The sequence below is a fragment of the Peromyscus eremicus genome, chromosome 1 (assembly GCF_949786415.1).
Source record: "Peromyscus eremicus chromosome 1, PerEre_H2_v1, whole genome shotgun sequence".
NCBI lineage: Eukaryota > Metazoa > Chordata > Mammalia > Rodentia > Cricetidae > Peromyscus > Peromyscus eremicus.
In genome coordinates, this window is record NC_081416.1 from 115,603,582 (window position 1) to 115,630,620 (window position 27,039).

The 27,039-nt window shown below is 43.9% G+C and overlaps 1 protein-coding gene across 1 annotated transcript in view; it reads right to left on the bottom strand.

Annotated features, from left to right (window-relative positions):
• The window catches only part of Efl1 (elongation factor like GTPase 1), a 126,780-nt gene that overhangs the window by 68,373 nt on the left and 31,368 nt on the right, over nucleotides 1-27,039 (bottom strand). The window contains exons 8-15 of the mRNA XM_059272071.1: nucleotides 26,882-27,005; nucleotides 24,627-24,703; nucleotides 23,894-24,030; nucleotides 23,313-23,435; nucleotides 20,893-20,992; nucleotides 13,930-14,087; nucleotides 13,546-13,712; nucleotides 10,734-10,872 (exon numbers count right to left, since the gene is read on the bottom strand). Coding sequence (XP_059128054.1) covers nucleotides 10,734-10,872; nucleotides 13,546-13,712; nucleotides 13,930-14,087; nucleotides 20,893-20,992; nucleotides 23,313-23,435; nucleotides 23,894-24,030; nucleotides 24,627-24,703; nucleotides 26,882-27,005 — 1,025 coding nt within the window. The remainder of the gene's footprint in view (nucleotides 1-10,733; nucleotides 10,873-13,545; nucleotides 13,713-13,929; nucleotides 14,088-20,892; nucleotides 20,993-23,312; nucleotides 23,436-23,893; nucleotides 24,031-24,626; nucleotides 24,704-26,881; nucleotides 27,006-27,039) is intronic.

Consider the following 27,039-nt stretch of genomic DNA (forward strand, 5'->3'; position numbering starts at 1 on the left):
TCAATTTATGCATATGAAATTGCTGAAAGAAAAATCTGTTTTTACCAAAAAACTATATGGTATGAACCATTAATGGTATGAATCATCAATGGTATCTTGTCAATATTTACGAATGTCAAATTACTTCCCCACTTTGCAATGAGCTATAAATACTAAGAACCAAGATGAACCATCTCACCACCTGTCTCCTGAACTTGATTTTTACTTGGTCCATTCCTGTCCCCTCTCTCCTGTTTCCTTAGATCTGAAACTTGACCTGTTGGTGTCTTGTTAATCTAGCTAAATGCCAGGCTCTGGCCTCCCTGGCCTGGTCAGGGTTGGCACAGCAATTATGTCAACATTAATTATCAACCTCACAAGTATGCTTCTAACAAATCTTTGGAATGGACAGACTTGAAGTCTAATCATTGTGCTTATATTCTAAGTACAGTTACTTACTTCTTTAACTACTACATCCAAAACACACTTGGACCAAAATTATAGCTGCAGTTCAAGAAACAGCAAGAAGCCTGCCAGCTAGGTTTGCAGGAGTTGCTCAGTGGCATGGGAGCCTGTTCCCACCCTTTAAGATGTCAGTAGCATTTCTTCCCAGTTCACCCCAGGAAAGCTTCTAGTTGTCTAGGAATAGCCTGTAGTCCCTAAGGTTGGCACTATGCTCAGGCCAACCTTACATTTCCATGTGTATGTGATTGCTGTGGGATGTTCTGTATGTCAAATGTGTTGCTCTAATTGGTTAGTAAATAAATCACTGATTGGCCATTGGCTAGGCAGGAAGTATAGGCAGGACAAGGAGAAGAATTCTGGGAAGTGGAAGGCTGAGGGGGAGACACTGCCAGTCGCCACCACGACAAGCCGCATGTGAAGATCCCGGTAAGCCACGAGCCATGTGGCAAGGTATAGATTTATAGAAATGGATTAATTTAAGCTGTAAGAACAGTTAGCAAGAAGCCTGCCACGGCCATACAGTTTGTAACCAATATAAGTCTCTGTGCTTACTTGGTTGGGTCTGAGCAGCTGTGGGACTGGCGGGTGACAAAGATTTATCCTGACTGTGGGTAAGGCAGGAAAACTCTAGCTACAAATGGCATCCAACGTGTTGGCAAGAGTTTCCACCTAAAACCTGAGTAAAAAGATTCTAAAGCAGAGCTAAAAACAGCTCCTAGTTGTCTCTTTCAAGCTAGCGGCAGCCTGCGTGTTTGAGCTACTATGGCGGGTTCCTGGCGTGCATGCTCAACCTGCAGTATGGCGGGAATGAGGCCTCTGCGAGTGGCACATTAAGCTGTGTGGTGGATTTAGCCTTTGCTAGCACAAAACAAAACAAAACAACAAAAAAAAAAAAAAAAAAAAAAAGAGGTTTCTGCGCTACACGCTGCTTTGATAGAAGCATAGACCCACTGTTTCTGAGAGTTGATGGCTCCCAGAGCTGGCGGAAAACGGACTACCGCCATGTTGGGAAGCTGAAGTGGGCGGAACCAGCAGCCACAGCGCCAGTGCCGTTTCAGGCTTAGAAGGCTGCAGTTTAAAGCAATAGGCTCAAGCTAATATAAAAAAATAAGCCACGTAAAGATGGCTACCACACAGAAAATCTGGATTATGTTCTCTTTGATATTCATAACTGAAGAAAAACATTTGATTACAAAAGCTGTTGAGTTATGCCAAAATGTATATTTTAAAGGTACCTTGACTTCAAAATTTGGATGTAAAGATATGTTGCTTTGGAAAAGAGGCTCTGCTTTTGTTTCCACAGAAAGCCAGAGGCTATGGATTTGTTCCAGATTAAGATACATCAGGTTTGACCAGCCAAGACCCCCTGAAAGGTCTCTGATGACACCATGGCCCAGATGATCCAACATCCAAAACGGTTTCAAGGCAACTGGCTCAGACGGATACACCCTCATGGACTACTCCATAATCCTAAAATTTTCTTTGTGTCCCCATAAGATACAGCGCCCCCCTCCAGCAGGAAGTAGTAAGAGAAGCTACGCCCAAATCCCCAAATATACCAAGCTGACTTTGGAGATGTGTAAAGGTTAAAACCTTCCTTTTTAAGAAAAGAAAAGGGGAAGTGCTGTGGGATGTTCTGTATGTCAAATGTGCTGCTCTGATTGGTTAGTAAATAAATCACTGATTGGCCATTGGCTAGGCAGGAAGTATAGGCGGGACAAGGAGAAGAATTCTGGGAAGTGGAAGGCTGAGGGGGAGACACTGCCAGTCGCCACCACAACAAGCCGCATGTGAAGATCCCGGTAAGCCACGAGCCATGTGGCAAGGTATAGATTTATAGAAATGGATTAATTTAAGCTGTAAGAACAGTTAGCAAGAAGCCTGCCACGGCCATACAGTTTGTAACCAATATAAGTCTCTGTGCTTACTTGGTTGGGTCTGAGCAGCTGTGGGACTGGCGGGTGACAAAGATTTATCCTGACTGTGGGTAAGGCAGGAAAACTCTAGCTACATGTGATGCTTGCTGGGTTTCACATCTCCGCTTCTTCTGGGAGCCTAGTGTTGTTCCATCTTAGTCTAAATACAGTGTAATGATCTGCTGACCAGGGCTCACTGCAATTCCCCTTCCATTACCATGGTACTCCCTCCCTCCCTTCCTTGATCACTTACATTCTTCACTCTATCTTGCATCTTTCCCTTTTACAATCCCCTGCTTGCCTGTCCCCCTCCCACTAACTCAACCATTTTTGACACGTCAGTCTGCTTTGTTCCCTTAACCAACAACTCCAACTACTATTTGCTTATCTTCCTCCATGATAGGCTCCTCTGCTCTTTAGGCTTCATTTAAGAAAGAGTAACAGAGGAAGCTGGGTGTGGTAGTGCACACCTGTAGTCCCAGCAATGAGAGGCTGAGGTGGGGAGACCCTAAGTTTCAGGTCAGCCTGGACTACACATAGTGATATTCTCAAAAAAACAAAAAAGAATAAAAAAGGAATATATCTACTCTTTGGGGATGGAGCAGGGCTCCTACCTAAGTTCTCGACTATGGTCTGGGGGCAATTCTTAGATTAGGAAGCAGTGTCCACCCAACTTTTCAGAAGGTCCATGTTCACAGCCATGTACTGCGGTCACTGAGTATGAGAAGCCGGAAGCACAAGTTGGCCTACACGATAAGCACTTAGGAAACACAGAGCAACAACCAAAGCTGAGGCGACAGTGAGGGACATGTCCCCTTCCTAGAACAGGCTCAGTGGTTTCTAGGGCTGAAGGGGCTGAGCATGCCCCAGGGCCACCTGCAGCTGTAGTCCCCTGGTCGGGAAGAGCTGAACCTGGGGCACACAGAACAACGTACTGATAAGACGAGGTGTGGTGGCTACTGCATTAATTTAATGCTTTAATCCCAGCACTTGGGAGGCAGAGGCAGGCAGATCTCTGAGTTTAAGGCCAGCCTGGTCTACATAGCTACAAAGTAAAACCCTGTCTCAAAAGAAAAAGAAAGCAAGCCACATGTAAAATTAAAGGCATTCAGCCAAAGTCATATTAAAATTTAGGACATACATGCTTTAGTTTCAAATACAATAAATAAAACAATTCCTACAAAAAAATAAAGGATTTAACAAAAAAAGCCAATTAATTTAAAAAGCTGACATATAAGAGTCTCATTTTGTAACCCTGACTGACCTGGAACTCAGAGTGCTGAGATTAAAGGCATGTATCACCATGCCCAGTGAAGACTCATTCTTTAAAGGGAGATGGGAAATGCAATGTCAAAAGTAATCAATCAGTAAGACTATTTGGAGCAAAGGAAGAAAACCTAAATGATACAGAAACAAAAAGGTTAAGCAGCCACAGGAGCAGCCACACCCAGGAGCTTTCACATTGCTCAACATTGTACTATAGATCAGGGTGTTGGTTACTTGGTTACAATCCCCTATATGTAAACAGTCCTGTTTCACTAGCAAGAGAACTATTTAGTACAGCTTCTAGCACACAGTAAGCCCGGACAGACATTACTTGTTAATGTCATCATCACAGCCAATGTGGACAGAGTCTCTGTGACCCCACAGTCAGTCTTATCATCTATACCAGCATGAGCACGGATAGAATGACCAGAAAAATCAGTCAGGCGGTCCACAAGCGGCCAGCATCACTTCGTCACAAACTTGATAACCAGCCAGGGACAGGTGGTTTCATGGAAACAGTATCATGAATTTTAAGAACCAGAAAAGCCTTATGACACTTGAACTGTTTCCCAGAACCTGAAGGAAAAACGCTGTAACTTTGATTTGTTTCCCACATCTACTCCACAGACAGCAGGAGATGCCTTTTATTTAGCTTACCTGAATTTTCAAATTTACCCATGTATAGCTTGTGCTATACTTTAAATTATTTTTAACATATTATGGCATTGGGCTTTCTTTAGCCCCAAGGCTTTGCACAAAGTAAGCAAGCAGTCTCTTACTGAGCTACATCTGCAGTTAGGAACGTCATTACTTTTTTAATATTAAGCATATTTAAGAGGCACTGCATTAAAATGTAAGAGAAAGTTTTATAATCAAGAACTCAGATAAGAAGACACAAGCTGAATTGGGACTGAGGAAGGTGCAGCATCCCAGACTCACAAAGGCAGATACTGTATGCACCAGGAAGAGCTGGCTTTACCACTAAGAGAGCGACTTCAAACCCGCAGGAAGACAATTCACACATTGCATGCACACTGACCCCAGCCTCACTTCTACAGCATGGCTACAGAGTCCTGGAGTACAGCCAGCACAATTGATGCTGTGGATTTTATTGTCATTTGTTTTCAAATGACTTAAAGGTAAATGCCTGGCTGTAGTTAGTGGCCACCAACCAGACAGTGCAGTTCCGGAAGTTTCCTATTTGGTGCTTTCATGGTACTTAGGATAAAATCTGGACAAGACACTAATGTCCATTAAAAGAATGTGCAGTGATCAATGGCTGGGACTTCTATCTAGGATTGTAAAGGCAACTTAATACACAGAAAATGAACTATAACCCATGACCTTAGTGACAACAGGAGAGCCTCCAATACTCTGCTGTCCCAGTGTGAGGATTAAGCGGGACATTCAGCCATTCCTAGCCTGATGAGAGCTGCTGAATCATAAGTGAGGCCAAAACACCAGGAACATCACCACTAAAGCCAGGAGCAGCACACACATCCACTGTTATCTGCCACCCTTTATCAGCAACATGAAAGTATGAAGAAATAAGATATAACCATTACATAACAGGAAACTGGTAAATCATTATCATCTGTAAATGAGAAATTATGAAAATCAGGTTAAGCTATGAAATGTAAGAGACTACTAAAGCTGTTAATTTTTTGTTGATTAAAATAACTCTTTCCAAACAAAAATGCTGATAATAATATACACTGTAAAAAATTCTCAAGAAGTCAATTTAAAGTATTATAACAGTATCCCCAAGACTTAAGACTAAGGCCACATAGTGTTGAGATTTCCTTTGAAATAAATCAAGTCAAACTCGCAGGTAAAATCCTTCCAACATTTCTTTACTTCACATAAACAGAACATATTCTCTCTCTCTCTCTCACACACACACACACACACACACACACACACACACACACACACACACTCTCTCTCTCTCTCTCTCCATTCAATCCATACTGATCACTGATACTGATTTCCTATTGGCCCAGCAAACAACCACAGCAGAATTAAATCTGTTCAAAAAAAGGCTAATTAATATTTATCATTTTCCTTATGTTGTGAAAAGAGGAATATCATGTTTCCTCTCAGAATATATCCCTGAACTTTTAAAGGCTCAACCATATGGAAGAGATCTACAAGAGTCTATGAAAAGGCCAAGGCTTTGGAATTCTAATTCAATTTCCCCCTCAATATTTTAGTACAAGCCTGTAGCAAACATTTATTTTTAGAGATATTTTCAGTGGGGAATTTAACAAAAGACTATTGTGTGCTTGACACAGTTAGGTCTCTTTGGTTCCATCTATACCAACTATACAAACATCAGGTTAGAATTAAATGACTTTAAACTTAAAATCAACTATTTCCAGACTACAAAATCTATTCCATACTTATCAGCACATATAAGTTCTAAAGTGAGTTACAGCTGAGTTCAAATGTGAAATCTGCATTTTCGAGTGTTCCCATAAAAGAACTTCCCCATGGAGTCCGACTACCTAATACCGATTGTCCAAGAACGCCATATAATGTTTTCATTTCCTCTTCCAACAAAACAATTTTCGTCTGCACCGAATGAACTCACTGCTACATGGTTTCTAATGAAAAGCAGATGGCCATCAGCCACATCATTTGCCACCATTTTCTTATTAAATAGGTCTGACATTTTCTGTAAGTGAACAAAGTCACAAAGAGCTCACAGGCCTTCCCAATCACCACAAACATCTCTACCTCCATTTGTGATGTGTATAGATAGGTCTATAAAATGCAAAAGCAAACAGGAAATGGTCTGTGCACAGCAGTCTGGGGGTTTTAAAGCACTGTCCACAGATCCTAGACAGGCCCCCCACTAAAAGTGAGGGAAAAAAACCCACTAAAAACAGACAGATAGTTCTCTTTCTTAGAATGTGGGTCGTGATTCACTTCTAACAAACAGGATGTGGTGGCATGAAGCTGAAGGCTGTGGAAGGCATGCCACAAAGGTGACAGAGCTCCCAAGCTGGATGCTGGGACATACTCATAAAAATAATTGAAGGAAAGGAAGGATGTACTTTACCACAGCTCTAGAGAACGCATTCCACAATCGTTGGCTCCACTGACTCTAGGCCCATGCTGAAAGCAGAACATGAGAGTGGGAGCACAGAGAAGGGGAAGCTGCTTACCTCATGGCCTGGAGGAAGGGAAAGGTGGCAGTCAAGATAAGACTCTTTAAAGACACATCCTGGTGACCCAGTCTCCAGCATGACCCATCTCTGAGAGTGTCTACAAATTCCCCAAGTAGTACTACCAAGAGGAGCACTACCACCAAGAGGAGCACTACCAGCAACAGGAGGAATACTATCAGCAACAGGAGGAGTACTAACAGGAGCACTACCACCATCAGGAGGAGCACGTACTAACAGGAGCACTACCACCATCAGGAGGAGCACTACCACCAACAGGAGGAGCACTACCACCAACAGGAGCACTACCATCAACAGGAGCACTACCATCAACAGGAGCACTACCACCAACAGGAGCACTATCATAGGAGAAAAACACTTAAGGAATGAGCCTGTGGGGGTAATTCATATTCAAAGTGGAACAAACCACTCACCCATAAAGCCTAGTTACCCCCAACCAAGGCCACAGCCCAGAGGTGGCATCAGCCTCCAGCACTTGGACTGAAAGGCTCTTCCTACAACTCTAGCCCCTAGACTTTGAACTCCCTCAGCAGACACCCATGGAACACACACACCACCCACACCAAGCAAACGTACCAATGCAGCTGTGTTGAAAAAAAGCCACCTTTATTTTAAGCCATTAGGCTTTAAGGTTTATAATGTAGCAATGGGAAATTGGAACATGTGGATTATTCTACCCAATTCAGCTAGCCTAATTTTTCATTTCAAACTGTAAACAATGAAAAACCACGTGGATACACCTGGTTTTAGTCAATGCACCCTAGCAACGCTTCACTTAGGTACCAGCTAGCCTTCTCTGCTACCCACCTTAAAGATGAAAGTTCTTGGCATTCTCCTCCCTCACTCTTGCTAGCTCTAAACAGCTGCTTTTATTAAACACCCTGGCTTATGAACTTATGACTGCTAACATATGCTGTATGGTTTTAAATCAATGAACAAATGGAATTTGCCTGGAGAGGTTGTTCTAGGTTCTGAAGCTGCAAATCAGTTCATAGTGTTCTGATGGAGTCATTTGAATGGGTCATCAGGCCCAAGTGACCATGTCCAAACAGTTACTGCTCCTTCTAATGAATACTGGGAGAGAAAATGGCCTAATTATTGAAATAAGGTTTATCTTTAAGAACCATGGGCCTGAGAAGTTAGAGGCTTAGAAGGGACCTGGATATAATATTGTTCTTTTCCAACCATGGAGATATTGACAATCCAGGTAAAAAAGGCAGAAGCAGGTGGATCTCTGTGAGTTCAAGGCCAGCCTGGTCTACAGAGTGTGTTGCAGGACAGTCAGGGTTATACAGTGAATACTTGTCTTGAAAGGTCAAAAATAAATAAATAAATAAAACCAAAAACTTTCATGATATAAATATGAAGAATTTTTAACTGACTGTATTTTGACATGGGATATTAGCTTGCTACAATACAACAGGAATGTCAAATTCAATTTTGTAGGTATTTTAGAGTTTTGTTAGTATTTCATAGTTAGAATGAAATATACTCCATATATTGCTATTTAATGTTCTATCTTTCACGTTTAGCTAAATGATAAATATAATAAATGAATCCACAGGAATCCATAGATAACAATCTTGGAAAACAATTAAGTGTAGCTGTTCTGTTTCTACCAGAAGAAAGAGAACTGTCAGTAACATTAGTAGTTAAGGCAGTTAGTTCAAACCATTTGTAAATCCTTAGGCCCAAGCAAGGCTGCAGGACCCGCTAGAAGCCAATATAACTGCTTGGTGGGAACTATGGGCCGAATCTAGGAGTCCCTGTTCTTGCCAGTTATACAGAGAGCTCAGTTAGATTTGGAAACAACTACTGTCTGTCTCAATTTGGAGGGCAAACCAAAGAGGTTAGCCTGGCTCTAACTCCTAATCCTTTTGGGGGACGGTCTTGCTTGTCAATGTGAAGAAACACACTTTAACAAAGGGGACTCAGGAATCGCTAGGCAACAAGAGATGATGGCGAGGGTGGCTTGGCTGGCAGTGTAAACCAGACCTCTGAAAACATTCATAGCCCCAGTATCCCTACACTCAATCCTGGGCCTCCCTTGCAGTTAGCGGGGGCATATGACAAAATCAGAGAAACAAGACTATACACTGAGGTCACCAGGAAAAGTCCTTTTACCCCCAAATAAAAGCATGAATCCTGTTAGGTGGCTGTGATGATTTATCTACTTAACTGAATGAGAAATGCCTAGGAGGTTTAGTAAAGCAAACCCTGGGCTGTGTTTCTAGAGACAATCAGATCATGAGGGTTCTGACCTATGGAACACTGACTCCTGGGAAGAGAATTCTGGAAGGAGGGGCCTGCTGGAGATGGGCCACGAGGGCAGTGCCCGCCCATGGAGTTAGATCTTATCCTTCCTGTCATGGCTTCACTCTTGTTCCCATCCACCAGGGTATGAGGCACTCTGCTCTGCTTCCTGGCTACCACAACTTCACACCACATACTCCTGCCACCATGATGCTCTGCTCACCAAGGGTTCAGAGTCAACAGTCAAGGACTATGGACTGAGTGAGATCTAAGCAGCTAAATGCAGTCCTAAGGCATACAGGAAATGCGCCTGGCCTTTCCCACTCAATCTAGTCCACCTCAAAGTTCTGTGTCCTTTAGGATATTCTTAAATAGGTAAACGACAAATAATGTTCAGTTACTTTTACCCACCTCCTACCACCACGTCCCAATTTTTAGAAAATAAGAGGGACACACACACACACACACACACACTATATATATACATGGCCTGACATGCTCCTATCACTTCTCCTGGAGAAGACAACACACTGAGCCTTCGGCAGAGGCACCATCATGAAGGCCCTCCATGCTGTCCACACCACAGAGTGTCTTCCTTTCCCCAGACATCAGGCTGAGCTCCTCTAGGTTATGGAGCCATTTAAGAAACAAAGGGGGTCTAAGCCACAGTAATCCCAATGAGGGCTTAGGAGCAGAGGTGGGGTTCCCATTCTCCCAAAGTTCTGATGAAGTTGTCTGCGGTTACTCACAAAGCTGAATCAATCATCAGCTGGATCAAAACTTCAGTGGTATTTTCCAAAGTAGAAACAGAAGAGGGACTAGGGAGAGGCCAGGAATTCTACCAATTCCATGTCAAATTAAAAAAAAATAATAATAGATTTTTTTTTTAAAAAAGAAAAGAAAACATCTCAGCAGGAGCAGGACAACATGTTTTGGCAAATTTCTTAGATCACAGCCTACAAAATCCAGTAGCTGTTCTAGAGCAATGTCCTTGAATTAACCAGGGCTTCTCATCTAAGCAGGCACTGAACGAACAGCTCCACAGCTGACAAGGACCATATGACTCAGAACCCAAGTGCACAATGGAACACAGCATTTCATGTCCTGGGTTCTGATGAAGAAGGTGCCTCAAGAACAGCCTTAGGAGCCTCCATGGACTCTGCAAGAAGTGCAGGAATCAAGCAAGGGACAAGGAACAACATATACAGAAAAATGAACACCAATCAGCTACTTTTAGAGAGTCAATTCTCAGGGGTAAGAAGCACTTGGTGAGGAGCGGTAAGGAAAAAAGGAACAAGTTTAAACAGACCATCATAACAAAACAGCTTCCAAAAATTTACAATCAAACCTGTAGACCCAGAAATGTTTGGTCATCTACACTGGCTTTATATGAATAAGAATTCTCTTTTTAGCTTCCAAACAAATGGCACCCCCACGTAAAATAGAATATCATCATTTACTTAAGGAGCACATATGTTAGAACTAGATATCCAAATTACTGACTCATGCTGGTGACTCAATTATACTAAGTTAAAGGCTCCAGAAAAAAATTAGGAGCTATGGAAAAGACAGGGCATTCTCTTTGAAAACGTCACTAAACACCTAACGACGCACTGGATAGCCCTCCAGGCTGGAGTGAGTGGAGTCCCCAGTAGTACCCTACCCAGCACATTTCCTGGGGGCACTTCCTCCAGATCTTCCAGCTCCTTTCCCATCAGAAGATACAGGTTCTCCAGAGTGCAGCATGCCATGTGGGGAACAGCAGGCAGGTCGTCCAGCGGAGCTGAGAAGCCCAGTGGAACCTGCCAGAGAAAAATAATGGAAAGCAAGTGAGGAGACGAGGGAGGTGTCACAGGGCCTCAAGTGTTTAGTTAGCAGCAGGACACTGTGAGGTCACCTTTCGTCCACCCAAAACACGCAAAGCTGAAATGTTATTTTCTATTCTCCGTGGGTTATGATAAAAAACAAGTCACATCTGATGAGTAAGTTCTGAAACACTAAAACTTCTCACATATTTAAAATGTGTCTAAATCCCCACCTAACAGCTTTGAGGTTAAAAACTTCTCCTGTGACCTGGGAGCTCCCCTTCTGCTGGTCCAGAGCCCCTTGTTAATATGTATGAGCATTATTCCATGCAACAGTTCTCAGGACTATACCCTGTTTGTTTCAACACTCATTATTACCATTATAATTTAAAATTGCCGGGATCTTCCTGAGAATGTTCTGAAAATTGTTCAACAAAAACTGTGCTAGTCAAGACACATGAAACTAACCAATAAAAACGCCATGAAAAAGCTGAGCACCTGCTAGGTATGTATGCCACGGTGGTTAGTCTGAAAGGGAGCATATGCTGAAATACTAGGAACGCTGAAGAAAAGACAGAACACACGTGCATAAAACCACACTCGAGAATGGATTTATAAGCCCCTACTTCATTATTTATTCTTAAGGAGACAGTGTCATGAATGATTCAAGGTGTGAGTTTTTTGAGTGTTCAGAAATATATCCTCCATATCCAAGTACCCAGGAAGGATTTCAATCAACCAATCGTCTTTGGTGCCCACAGGGCAGAGCTAGTACTAAGATTGAATAAAACGTCTTAGCTCTAAAGTATAGTAGCAAGACAACTGACATCACAAGCACAGACTGACTGCCGGAAATGGAGCAGAGCAAGAACACCCATGGAAGCTCAAAAGCAAGGGAGACTGGGAGCCTGAGGGAAGAGAGGGCTTTTTGACACGATACGTCTAATGTCCCCATTCTGTACGGCTGCAACTCTCAAGAGCAGCTCTGAAAACAACATGGCAGGAAATCTAGATGTAAGGAGCACACCAAGCCTGATGCCACAGGCCTATAATCCAGGGACTTGGGAGGCTGAGGCAGAAGGATCACAGTTCAAGGCCTGCCTAGGTTACAGAATGAGCTCAAGGCTATCCTAGGCAACTCAGTGAGACCCTGTCTCAAAATAAAAAGTTTAAAAAAAAAAAAAAAAGACTGTGGCTGTAGCTCAGTACCTGCCACGCACAAGGCCCTGGGTTCAATCTCTAGCAGTACGTGCACACACAGCACACGTCCATGAGCTGCGCACGCATGCTCGCTCTCTCCCACCCCCTTTCTCGGAAGCACATTCTTTCCTAGGTGATCCTGCAAAGGAGAACAGCCCATCAACACCCTGATGACAGCAGTGTAAAATCCCAAGGACACCCAGCTAAGTCAGACCCAGCCCCTAAGTCTTAGAAAGTATGAGCTGATAACCTCCACTCTTCTAAACCGCCAGATATGTTATAATCTGTAACATTCAGTAACAGAAAATAACACAAAGAACATAGGTAGGATCTAGTAGGGCTAACTACCACACTAGGTCTGAAATATTTCACATATCCTTTTTCAAAAGCATATTAGACTGGGATTCCTGTGGCTGTGACTCCATGGAGTCAATTGTCTTTTGTGTGGTTTAGCTGTAGACACATAAGTAACCAGTTCCAACCTGTAGTCTCAACAATAGATGATACATAGATGGTGATTAGGAGTGCTCATGGGATTTGTAACAGCCAGTAAGTGGGTGCTTCAGAGGACAATCCTTATCACTGGGGCAGTTTAGAGAGTGCGTGTATCTCAAGCTAAGAACTACTAAGGTCACAGCAGATGTGCAGGCTGTAACACTTTCAGCTTCCCACAAAGCTCAAGTGTGCGCACACCGAGTACTGTGCTGTTGCACAGCCTGGCAAGGCCTGCCTAACCACCATGCAGCATGGCAGAGAATGAACTGCGCACAGAAGGGGTGAGGGCAGACTTCCTCCAGCTGCTCCCGCTGTCTCCTACTGCATCTAACTGCACTCTCCTGGTCACCCACAGATTAGCTGCTTCCATGAGGCCAGGGGTTTATGTGCCTGAGGGGCCATGTCACTCATGTTGAGTTGCTTCTTGTTGGTCCTGCCTGGCGCTCTGGTGTCTTTCTCATCTATGTTTAATCCCAATGCCTGTGTCTTGTGTTGCCTGATAATTCTGGCCTATGGACTCTTCCGGCTCTGACTCAGGCATTTCTCCATGCTGGCTGTCTATCTGCTCTCAGACAGGCCTGAACAGACTCCAGACTATGCAGGCGGCACCTCCTACCTGCTTACTTCCTATACCTTTTGTCTGAATCACTGGGATTCTGGCTCTGTAAACTTCTTGAAGATTGACCATTGCCTTGGCTCCAGAACATCATCTACATCTATTTCATCCCTCCATCCCAAAGCGACTCTTAATCTTGCTTGATGTGCAAAAAGGCCTAAAAAGCTGTTCACTGGCTTATATGGTTCCCAAATGCTACTATGGGAGCCATTTACACAAAACGTTACCAAGGCAACACAAAAGATGACACAGGAATTGGGGTGCCTTGGTTCATTCCCCTATTCTTCAGCACACCCAGCCAGTCTGAAAGTGACCAGGCCCTTGAAAGGACGCCCTTGAATTGTACTCCTCACCCTTACCCGTTGTAAAAACTCCACAGGGCTGTACTTGGGTCCCAAGACAAAAATCTTCTGTCCTCTCCGAGCTCTGCCACTGAACACACGAGCGAACGCAATGAAGGCCTCTTGGCTGCTTTCTTCTTGGGGCACAGGCTGAGAGCTCACACTTGCCACATCTGGCTCATCACCTGCCAGGCACAAAAAGATATTCAGTGCCATGAATGCTCACTTCAACCCAGGAACTGTTTGTACATACAGAAGAAATAGTGAATATGAGTATCTGGTCCACGAATAGAAACGACATTGTTAAAAACCATGACGAAAGTTAAACGATAAGGGACAACGTACCGGGTTAAGCAACAGTGTCAAGTACTTTGCACCAAAGCCTGGTTAGGAATGCTGTACCTTTTGGCTCATCTCCCTGGGGACTCGTTTCATCTTGTTTCATCACTCCATCCTGGGTGGGACCCTGGGGTGCCTGGCCCTGTGCTCCTGCGAGCTTCTCTGCGTGTCTCTGTCGTGCACGTTCACGTCTTTGGGCCATTTCCTCTTGAGTGAGAGGCCTACAGGATGTCACAAACATGTTACGAGCTGGCAGCACGAAGCACCTCTCGGCTCCTCAAGAAGAACAAGGGCTCATATGGCCACAGAGGTGATGATCGGTCCCCAAGTCCCCCAAGCAGAGGCTTCTCCAAGTTCCCTCCAGGACAAGCAGTAAGTGGAGCAGGCTCTCTGGCCTGCTGTATCTCCAGCAGCTCTGAGCTTATGAACCAGGGCACAAGTGCCCATGGCCCCAAGCAGCACCAAGTGCAGTCACACAAAACCTTCCACATGCACTCAATAGTTCTTCTGGGAAAGGCCAACAAGGAGAAAAAAGAGAACAGCTAACAGGCTGTTAACACCTGGAACACCCTGAGAAGTATGCAAAAGGCCACTTTAAGAATTGTCGTTTTCTGTAATCTGGTCAGTTAATAAACAGTCACAGCTTGGCAAACTGAGGAAAAAAAAAAAAAAGAATTGTGGTTTTCTTTTTTAGTCCAAAAGTATGTCTTCGTGGAGAATGAACGTTCATAAGGAAGGCTGCCATGTCAGGCTGAAAACTAGTAACTCAGCAGCACTAAAAGGTCCAATTAAAACTATCAGTCACTATTAGACACAGTAGATATTCAGAAGAAAAGGCAATGTGTAAATAAGTGGGATAAGTGTTTGCCAGGGGTCAGTCCATGGAGGGAGGGGCCATTAGCAATAATGGAATAATGGTAATTTTTATTTCATGAAAAGTGACTCCCATTTCTATCAGGATAGAGAAGGTACTTGGAGCTTTCTTCATTAATTTTTTCATTTATTTTACATACCAACCAGTTTCCCTTCCCTCCTCTCTTCCTGTTTCCTCCCCCATCTCCCCTCTTACCATCCACTCCTACTTGGAGCTTTAATACTGCAGAAAGCCCTAGAAAAGGTAAGGTTGAGGAAGGGCACTAAGCTTAGGAATTTGGGCTTGGAAGGAAGAAACCAGACAAGTGAAGGGTCCCCAGGACTGATCTCTCTTTCAAGCAGGCATTCACAGGAACCTCCGTGCATGTTCCACCCCTGCAGAGAGCAGGACAATTCCTGGCCCTGAGTTGGTAGAATCTGGCATATTTACCACATACTGGGGCTGAGCATCCAGACCGCTGGGACAGTCCTTGAGCACAGCTTGAACAAGAGCTGCAGGAGCTGCGCTCCTCGGCCTCCCTCCCATGCTGCCCCCTGCCTGACATCAACAAAGAGCTGCAGAAGCTGCGCTCCTCGGCCTCCCTCCCATGCTGCCCCCGCCTGACATCAACATTTCTGTTTTACTCTGTAATCAACACCTTGAAGCTAGCCTCAGCCTCTTCTCCCGCCCTGCCTCGCCTCCTTCCTCTCCGGTCTCTTGGAGCACCAGAGGCTGCACTGACAGGCACTGTGCACACAGACAGGCACTGTGCACACAGACAGGCACTGTGCACACTGACAGGCACTGTGCACACAGACAGGCACTGTGCACACTGACAGGCACTGTGCACACAGACAGGGGCAGGGCACAGGCACTTGCTCCTTACTGTCTAAGGAGACACAAGCTCTTGGAGCTAAGACACTTTTGGGGTTTTTAACTCTATTGTTCACTTCTGTGCTCTTCAGGTATCTTGCCAGCTAGATGAAAACCAGTGCTACCTGGCTTCCAAAGGGAGCGTCCAGACCTAGGGGCTGGCCCTCAAACTCAGACCCAGCTCACTATAGGTAATCCAAGTGAGAGACCTCCTAGCGCTGGAGGGAGAAACTGACCACCGCTGCAGAAAATGGGCTCCTCTTCATGGGAACCTCTAAACGCTTACAAATACAGGGCGCACCCTGCTTCCTTCCATCTGCAAGCCATGCCTGCTCTCTGTCCTCTGCAGCAGTGTCTGATTTGTCCACTTCTTGTCTCCTTCTTTGGCATCATCAACAGCTACCTCTTCCGCTCCTGCTCTTCTGCTCCAAGCTACACACTTCTGTTATATGTTTGTTTCATTTAGTCTTTTGCTAAAAGAATGCCCACGAGTAACACACGTGATTGGTGGTACACATGTGTAATCTCAATGCCGGGGAAGTGGAGACAGAGGACCCCAGCCTAGCCTAGGAGGCAAGCTCTAGGTCAGTGAGAGATCCTGGGCACGCGCACACACACACACACACACACACACACACACACACACACACACACACATCTGAAAGTATGAATTAAAATGCAAATGTAGAACATAGTACTCATTGTTATGGTTTATTATCATTAGTTTGGACTACAGGAATAGGAACACAGTGTCTGAAGAGAACTGTTCTCCCTAATGAGCTCCCATCACTGGTTTATTCACCACGCTTACCACTTCACACATGTTACAGCACATATCCATCACAGCCACAGCAATTGGAGACAGCACACATTATACCCCTACTTCACATTCAGGAAAACAGAGACTTAGAAAGCTTAAGAAGTTAATTGGATACTACATGAGCCATAATTCAACTGCAATTTGTTGGGTCCAAACTCCATAGTTACCATCTTCCACTTAGCAAAAATTAAAAATCAGCAGCTTAAGAAAAAGCAATTTTAATTTAGCTCTGGTTGGAAAAGAAGTATAGTTTTCACCTTTTATTAAACTCTAAAGCTCATGTTCATGACATGGCCTAGAATCACCATTTAGGTTGATATTTGTTGTATACACCCACAGTCTTGGAACTCAGGAGACTTGAGGCTAGAGTTTTCGTTTGTTTGTTTGTTTGTTTGTTTTATCAACTTGATATAAGCCATGGTCATCTGGGAAGAAGGAGCCTCAGTTGAGAAAATGCCTCCATCAACTGGCTTGCCGGCAAGTCTGTGGGACATTTTCTTGATTAATGGTTGATGTGGAAGGTCCCAGCCCTCTGGTGGATAGTGCTACCCTTGGGCAGGTGGTCTTGGGTTATATAAGGAAGGCTGAAGCGAACCATGAGGAGCAAGCCAGTAAGAGGAGTTCCTCTATGATATCTGCTTTAATCTGCCTCCGGGTTCCTGCCATGAATCCCTGCCCTGACTCCTGCCACAACAGACTGCATGCGGCACAGACATATCCACCAAAGAAGCTCTTTCCTCTGTCACGGTGTTTATCAAAGCAATAGAGCAAACTAAGACACCTAGCTACATAGTAAGATCTTATCTAAAATAAATAAATACAAACCAGACAAAAATAGTAAGTATTTCCAGTGACTGGTTAGTATGAAATACAGAAATGACTGCTGTTTAGTCGGCCACTGATTAATACCTACTGTGCCCTCCACTGTTACAGGCACTGGGATGCTAGGAGAGGGGACAAAGCAGGCAGAAGGAATCCACAGGAGTCACTTAAGCATCTGTTAGACATCCAGTATTTACTCAGAACAAGGCAGATTATCTGCAAGCAAGCAAGGCTCTGTGAGTAAGGAAACAGCTGAGGCAGTTGAGTTAGCTAGGTTACAGACACCCACTCCCCTCAGAAGAGCGCAGCCACCGGCACTGGAGGAGACCAGAGGTGAGAATGCTGACTGGAGACTGAATGCTACGCCGGCACATAGACTTGGTTGGAAAAGGACTAAACAGCAACAGAAGTCCATCCGGCTTCAGGCTGTCATGCACAAGGACCACACTCTGGCCTCTGAGGCTGGGGTGACACAGCAGCTTGCTGCAGTCAGTACAGGTGGACACCATGCTATAAGGTAGCACAGATAACACAGAGCAGGTGACCCAAAAGAAGAGGCATCTGTCTGATGTAGCATCTAGCTACTAAAAGCTAGTTCTCAAGGAGGAAGCAGAGCCACAAAACCCAGAGACAACAGGGCAGGTCTACCTGGAAAACTCCAGTTTCTTATGAACTACAGCTCAGAACAGCAAAAGTAAAGCACAGAATGTACAGAGAGCCAAAAGGCTGGAGCTGCCTGCTTAGCGTTAGGGCGGGTGCTGAGTGCTAACACACCACAGGACACTTTAGAGCAGGTCCTACAGAGCACCGTGGAAGACACAGGCTTCGAAGCCAGGCAGGCTGCATTCAAACTCGTGTGCAATTGCTCTGGTTATGTGACCTGGAACATATTATTTTCTAAGGCTCTTTAATTCCTTCACAAGTCAAACTGAAACACGAGCTGCTGTTAGACCCAAGTGGCACAGGCAGTAGTGTTGCAGGAATATCATCCCAGCTTAATGAACCGAAACCAATGGCTAATGAGTTAAAGCTTGACCTGCAACGTGGTACCGGATTTGTGCCTCAGAGACAAACAGAGAGACCAGGAGAACAGAAGAGAAAGCCCGCCACAATTCCATACACAGAGAGAGTGCAGAGCTTTCATGTACAACTTAGGTTGGGTAAAGCCTGATTGCATTCTGCATGTGCCCAGTGTTTTTTTCCACCTTCTCTTCATCATATATCATGACTCAGTGTACGCTAATCTACACTACAGGAAAAGAATATTCTGCCCTGGCTCATTGCATTTACTACAGCAGAGATGAGAATGAAATCAGTTCACCCCAATGGCCAATGTCATCAACTCAAAGGCAGTGTAACTTATATGCAAATATTTTATCAGCCAGAAGACAGAAAGGAACAAGGTGGGGATGATGACTTTACTCAGATATATTTGAAAACACCATGTGGTATAAAGTAAGTATTAAAACTAAGTAACATAGGTGAAACATGGAAGAGAATTGATTGCTCCACCAAAACACACTAAGATATGAAAGGCTGTTAAAGAAAAATATTCATAGGAGACAGAATGAAGTAGTAGAGGAATAGTTACCATGATTTTCTAGAAAAAGATATAGAAAGAGTCACTGAGGAATTTTAAGTGGTAAAAACAGACATGCATGTTCTTTAATTCTTCAGCATTCTCTAGTGTCTGAGATATTCTCGGTGGCTACACACAGAATCTCCAAGGATGTTAGAAAACTGTCATTAGATGGGGCATTTAAAGCTGGACAGTCTAAACACACAGTTACATATTCATTTTCAACTATTCACTTATTCATTTACTGTGTTACCAACTCCTTTACCCACTTACTGGCTTACACATTCATTCACTCATTAATTCTTTCATTTTTCTTCAAAACAAAAATTCTGGAAGATTCTTATGTTCAAACCACTATAAAAAAAGCTAAACAAATAATAATAAAAAAATCTCTTACACAGCCTTTCTCTTAAAGGATAAACAGTTTTATCAGAAGAGAAGGGACTCTAAGGTGAGGAAGAGCATGAGGAGGACAGGACTCTGTTGATGAGACAGCACCCGAGCCAGGGAGACAACACTCTACTGAAACACCCTGCTGGGGGTCAGTTATCACAGGACAGACTTACTCCATCATGATTCCCCCAAATTCAGACACTTTATAATCTCCACTGTACCTCTATATCATTTGTGGAATATTTATTTAAATGGACAAATATTTTTCTGAAGACTTAAAATCTCATCATATAAAAAGAAAAACTCTACCATGACATAAAAAGCAATAAACATAAACACACATTAAAGTAAGTATGATAATGAAAAGTGCCACTGCACTCCAACAGCGCACTTCATATTTTAGGAAAAACCAGGTGTTGAGAACCAATAACAAGTTTTAAACAGGAGACCTAATCTTCAGGGGGAAGTCTTTGCAAGAATTATTCTGAAGAGGTGGCAAGATGATTCAGTGGGTCAAGGGGCTTGCTACCAAGCCTAAAGACCTGAGTTCGATCACCAGGGCTCCCATGGTGTAGGAAGGAACTGACAACTGACTCCCACACATTGTCCTCTGACCTCCACAAAGTAAGTAAGCAAGTCATTAAATAAATGTAAAATTTAAAAAAAAAAAAAAACCTTTTGAAAAAAGTGTTTGAGAAAGATCACTCTGGAGCAGCGTGAGAAATACACTGAGAGTCTCAGGCAGGGCAACCAGCTCAGAAGCCGCTTCAATTGTTTCTAGAGATGACCAGGGTCTCCAAGAAAGGATGCTGGGAGCCAGCCTCCGCCAAGCCTCTCCCAAGCCTCTCCTGGACATGGACTGGGCTATCTGAGCAGGGCGAGGCAGCAGACTGGCTGATGCTAACACGTGTCACTGGGAGGTGAATATGCATTAACAAGTGCTGCTACCTCCTCTTCCCTGCCTCCTGCCTGAGAACAGACAGCCTGGCCTTGAGCTCCTGCAGCATGTGTAAGAAGAGCCTCTACCATGCCACACTTTCTGTCCCTGGTCCCGGGGCCTGAATGCTCCTGAGAGCCCTACCATGAAATTAATAACTCTTCTAATTAAAACTCATTTACCAGTAATTCTTCTTAGTGTCCTCTTGGATCACCAGCCCCATTCAAAATATAACAGGATCTGACTAGTTAGGGAGGTGGGAGCCGTGGAGAGAAGAACACATGGGGAGCAGACAATGGAGAATGGTTCGCTTTCCCAAGACTCTGAACTTGAAAAATCCTCTGCACAACCTGCCACCTCTGCAGACACAATCTACAGAGAACTGGTATCAGCTACTGAGTCCCCACTGAGGCAGATATACCTAGAGACAGAGCATGCTGACTGCATCAGACCTGACACGTTCAATGAAAGGTTAAGTGTCACTAATACAGCTCTTACTAACTAGCCTTTGAGTTTGTATCAGTTCAAGTCAATATTCCAGAGGTGATTTCAACAGCTTTCTTCTACAGATTCTGACAAAAGGACAGATGTTTAAACAGATTAAGTTACCCCAGGGATGTGCACAATTCCAAGGCAGGGGTGAGGAAGAGCAGCAACATCCGTGCCCTCCACCCACACCCCAGCTACATGTCTACCAGTCAATCATAAGCCTTTCCCCTAGCCCAGCCCAACTGCCCCCTTTTTCTTACCTTGGCTTATTTTGAGGCAAGGCTTTTGCATCGACTGCAAACATTTTGGAAACAAAGATAATAACTGGAGCAGTATCTTCACTTCCACATTTCATGAAAGCTAAATAAACAGGAAGCAAAATGTCACTGCTTTCCCCAAGATTAAAAACCTAAAAACTGTTGTGAACAGCAATTACATTTAGAATACAGCATCGTCTAAACATGTTAACTCTGTACAGTTGTGACAAAGCAGGAGTTGGAAGATGCAGAAAAAGAAGCAAAGCGGAAGGGTGGGAGCTGGGAGGCTCTGCCCAGAGGCACAGCTGGAGACAGGGCTGGCCACCTACACCTAATCAACGATTCTCTGTATCCACGGAGAAGGTATAGAACAAAGGACTGCTACTGCATCAAAAGCCAACAATGGACTTTCTAATCCCTTATAATGACAAGTTAAATGTGTCATCAGGGCTAGAGAGATGGTTCATCAGGGAAGAGCACGGACTGCTTTTCTAGAGGACCCAGGTTCAATTCCCAGCAACCACACGCAGCTCACAACCATCTGTAACTCTAGCCCCCACTTCTGGCTTCCATGGGCATCAAGCAAGCATGTGGTACACAGACATGCATGCAGGCAAAACACTCATATGCAAATAATGATAATATACTAAAATTTAAAAATAACATATCAAGATAGTAACAGAACTCAGAAATAAAGATTCAGTGCCATAAAGAAGTCAACTCTCTTTAAGTATACAAAGTTTAACACAATTCCTTATCAATATATGTCAGAACCTCAGAGATACTGATCTTTTTCAGAACCTAAACACAGGCATAAAACCACTCATTATCAGGTTTTAGAAAACTCATTAACTCATCAAAATAATTTCTACAAAGAATAAAACATTAAGAAAAAAAATAAAACAAACCAGGTGGTGGTGGTCCCAGCACTAAGGAGGCAGAGGCAGGGAGATCTCTTATGAGTTTGAGGCCAGCCAGGTCTACAGAGTGAGTTCCGGGACAGCTAGGGAAACCCTGCCTCAAAACACCAAAATAGATGGACAGATGATAGGTAGGTAGGTAGGTAGGTAGGTAGGTAGATAGATGATAGATAGATAGATAGATAGATAGATAGATAGATAGATAGATAGATAGACAGACAATAAATTTAAAAAATAAAGTAATAAGATATAACAAGAAAACTACAGGAAGCAAAAACAACAGTTTTGAGCATGTTAACAGCATCACTCTGACTGCAGCTAGGGAACACAGAATTGAGAGCAGGTGAGAGGTAATGATTGCTTGGCCCAGAGAAGCAGGTGGAAACACCGGGCAGTAGTTGGATTCTGATATATTTTAAATGACCAACCCGCAGTATTTTCCAGTAGAGTGGGTCTAGGGGTGTGAGGTCAATGTACCATAAATGACTCCAGGGTCTTTGGACTCAGCAGACGAAAGGGTAGACACAGCTCTAATTACAGCAGGAATAATTAGCAGAGGCAGGTTTGGGAGCCTGGGATATGTCAGGATATACTTCTGAAGCAGAGCAGAGTGGAGGCAGGGGACGGGGGAGGTAAGCAATCTACGCAAGTCTAGTAAGTCTGGAGTTCACAGAGCACCTGCGCATGCAGCTACAGACGGGGAAACTATGAACACATAGCTGTCATGTAAAGTCAGAAGGAAAGGTGAGCTCACCGAGACAGCAGATAAAATGAGGTGTAAGGAAGGGACCCTATGTGTGACATCAAAGTCCAAATGCCAGGGACGAAGTGACATAGGAGTAGCAGCATGTGGAAATCAGGGAAGACCAGGTTCAGAGGAGGAAGTTGTCAACTATGTCAAATGCTAGTGACAGATGAGGTCAGATGAGGATGGGACACTGGCCATCTGAGTGACAAAGCGAGTCAGCAGTGGGCCCAGCTACAGCAGTCTATGGACTGGGGCTGCAGGGGTTACAAGTTTCAGTATAATGAGAAGAACTGGAGACAAGGAACACAGAGGAGCTCCACAGTGTCCAGAGCCTGGAATGCGAGTGGCCCTCATAGAGGAGTGTGTACCAGCAGTTCTTAAGCATCCGTACAGTCCCAGGAACCACTCTTTCAGTCCCTAAGAAAAGCTACAGCAGTGACTTCACAGCTCAGGGGACACATGCTTGGCTCTTTAGGAAGACGGAGCAAAGTGGGAGCATGAAATGAGATCCGCACAGCAAGCAGGAAGGAGTCTGGGTCAGCGGCTGCTACCCAGAGGGCTTAGCAGTATGGGACAATAAGAGGAAAGCTTTGGGGAGGGAACATGCTCAGTTCTAGAAGTGGTTATTTGTGGAAGTGAACGTGTGACAAACTGGCCTTCCTGTAAACTAATGTTCAGCAAACTGGAGCAGCCTGGACTGAGGACAGTCAATGGTGTAGCTCACTGCACTGTGCCCACTGTGCACCGGTCCTTACCTGCTTTCAGGGCTTGGGTTTCCATAGGAAGAGACTCAAAGGTCTGTGATCCTGTGCACAGCAGTTTCTCCACTCGCTCAGATGTCATGTCAAGAGGACTGGGCAGTTTCTGACACACCATAGCTGAGGCCTGTCGTTAAGGATTCTGTACTTTCAGAGAGACTGCACTGAAACAATCAGGCATGTTTATACAGAAATGTCTGGGCTGTAAGGCACACTGCTTTTTGACTCACGACTCAAACTCTGCACATGCTTCCAGGATGTCCACTGACTCTGAATATCTACTTTCATAATCCTAGTGAAAAGTTTTATCTAATCATATACTTTATCAACTATTTTATTGTTATTGCATTTTTACTTTAGAAAACAAATATTGTTTTGAAAAGAATACTTCTTAGATTAACCAACAGCAGCATATTAATTTTTCTAGTATTTAACACTGCTTTGAGATAGAACACAAAGTAAACAGAAAACATTTACATTGGATCGGAATGGGTTATTTCCAGAGGGTTATCTGATTGCCAATGAAATACTGTTTTTATCTTATTTTATAAAATCCAGCTAATTAAAATAAAGGATACCGAGAACAGCGTGGGATATGGGGAGCCATTGACTGCAAATGGCATTAATCTGGACTTTAGGGTCTGAATGTCGTGCCTCCCGGGCTCCAATTTTTAATCCTAAAGAAGTCACAATTTTATCAATTTTTTCTTTGTCCCTGTGGGAAAGAGGAGAGAGAAGGCATAAACAGATATGCATAAGTAGCAAGGAAAGTCAGTTTAATTTCATTTGGCACCTGTTTTCTCCTTCTCAGAAGAGGGTAAAAATAAGTAGCGGGCCCTGACAAGCTGCGACTCCACAAGCTTTATGCTAACACTTTCAGACTCCTCCAGAACCTTGCACAGAGACCGGTCTACAACTCACTGAAACAAGCGATGTCTATCTACCATAACAGCTTTACAAACAAATCCTAACGCCCTGATTCTGCCCACAGGTTATCAGTTTACAAGGACAGCTTTCTTTTGTACTTGTACCAGGAGAGTTTTCCCCAAGTTCCCGATCTGGTCTCTCCCACCACAATTACTGCTTCTTTAAGGAAAAGCAAGGCCCAGCGCTTTGCAGCCTCAGCGCTCATCACCCCAGCAGACCACAACCCCCTTCTTGAGCTACGTGTACTCCTTTAAATTGTTCCAAGCCCTTTAACTTATCTGTGAAGCTGTTTACTGTCCTGGTCAAGCTCAGCTGAGAGACCACCGGACTGGGAAGTGGGTAAATGACCCCGCCCCAGGATAAACAATTTTACAACAGCCTTACTTTTTCAAGACCGCATCATACAGACTCCAAATGTTTTCCAGGATCAACTGAACAAATAAGGGCTTCTTTCCTTTGGCCTGCACAGAAGAACATGTCGGCTTCAGTTCCTGAACATTTACTCAGTCACCCCCATCCCAGCACTGTCAGCGTGGCTGATTTATGCTAGAGTACTTATTCAGTGGTAGAGACGAAAGCATGCTCGAAATAGCCAATAACTCATAATCAGTAAGCCACCAATTCTCTTCCTCTAGGAACCAGAGGGGGGTTGAAATAATGGGAGCATTTGGAGGATATACCTCAGGGGCTGCCCCACAACTACCATCAAAAACCACAACGTCCAAGCTGCAAGCTGACTTCACTCAGTGCGTGGGGGCTGTCTTCACAGGCCTGCCTTTCTTGTGTTCATGTTTCTTGTGTTCTTAAACATGAGAAACCGTTCATAACAACAGGACATTCTTTTAATTGCAGACTTTATTTGTTTCATGGAGACAGACACACACAGTATTTACAGCAACTCAGATGCAGACAATCAAAAGCATTTGCCAGCAAGCTTGACAAGCAGTTCAAGTCCTGGAATTTACATGGTGAACGGAGAAAATCAACTCCTTCAAGGAAAAAAAATTTTTTTTTTAGTCCATTCACTTTATTCTTCTGAGTCAGTTCTCTCTCTACACAACTTCTTTTCTGCTCTCATTCTTAGCTCCTTTTCTGCCTGATATTTCTATCTTTTTTTTCCTCAGTGATTTTTATTATTATTATCTTTTTAAATTTTATAATTTAATTTAATTTTACATATCAGCCACGGATTCCCCTGTCCTCCCTCCCCCGACCCACCCCCCATTCCCACCTTCTCCAGGGCAAGGACTCCCCTGGGCATTCAGCTCAGCCTGGTAGATTCAGTTGAGGTAGGTCCAGTCCCCTCCTCCCTTCACACAGGCTGAGCAAAGTGTCCCAGCATAGGCCCCAGGCTCCAAACAGCCAGCTTATGCACTGAGGACAGGTCCCGGTCCCATTGCCTGGGGGCCTCCCAAACAGTTCAAGCTAATCGACTGTCTAACTTATCCAGAGAGCCTGATCCAGTTCCATGGGGGCTCCTCAGCTATTGGGTCATAGTTCATGTGTTTCCACTAGTTTGGCTATTTGTCCCTGTGCTTTTTCTAATCATGGATTCAACAATTCTTGCTCATACAATCCCTCCTCTCTCTCGCTGATTGGACTCCTGGAGCTCCACCTGGGGCTTGGCCGTGGATCTCTGCATCCGCTTCCATCAGTCATTGGATGAGAGTTCTATCACAACAGTTAGGGTGTTTGGCCATGCGATCACCAGTAGGTCAGTTTGGGCTTTCTCTCGACCATTGCCAGTAGTCTATTGTGGAGGTATCTTTGTGGATTTCTGGGGACCTCTCTAGCACTCTGCTTCTTCCTATTCCCATAGGGTCTTTATTTATCATGGTCTCTCTTTCCTTGTTCTCCCTCTCTGTTCTTGATCCAGCTGGGATCTCCCACTCCCCTAAGCTCTCTTTCCCCCGACCCTTGCCGTTCATTACTCCCACTCACGTACAGTTTGCTAGTCTGTTTTTTAAAAATCAAACCACATAAAAAATTAATAGTTTGAGTAGTGAGAACCTTGGGTTGTATGAATGCCATTGCATAAACATGAGATGGAACATATATCAACTGCCTCCTTCCTGAAGAACCATTGGCAATATTATTATTATTAACTGATGCCAATTAAGAGCCATTGCCTTCAATGTCCAGTTTAAAGAAAGTCATCAAAAGAAATTTACACGCAAATGTGACTTTCACGGCTTTACTTACATTATGAAAACATATGAAAAAAATTACAATGTCTAATCTTAGAAGAATATAAAGGCAAAAATGTGAGTCTTCCAAGTGCCCAGGATCTAAGATTTAGAGTACTCAGAAAGACAGTTTTCTATTCACTTAATGTAATTTACTTAATTTAGAGACAGTATCACTATTTCTCAGACTGGCCTTAAATGCCTAGGAACTGACCCTCCCAGGTAGGTGGGGCATTACACATATACAACTGTACTCAGCTTGCTCACCATACTTAAAACCGAAACTCCACATAAATAATGCTTGAACATAAGATGCATGTACTTTTTCCAATTCTGTGCCATAGAAAGTCCTCTGTGAACTCATCTGCATAACTAAGGCTGAGTTGCTTCTAGTAAAGCTGTATAGTAGAAGTTTTCTATAGCCAACAACCAAAGCAACACAGACCACACTACCTGATCAACTTTCATAATCTTCTTAGCCTTCATGTTTATATAATAATCTCCCCACAGGGTCTTCAAAAGAACTTCCTTCTTGATGCCAATTTTTTGACTATAGATTCTGGCAAAGTGCTCAATTCTGAAAGAAAAGCAATAGTGCATGTTACAACAAT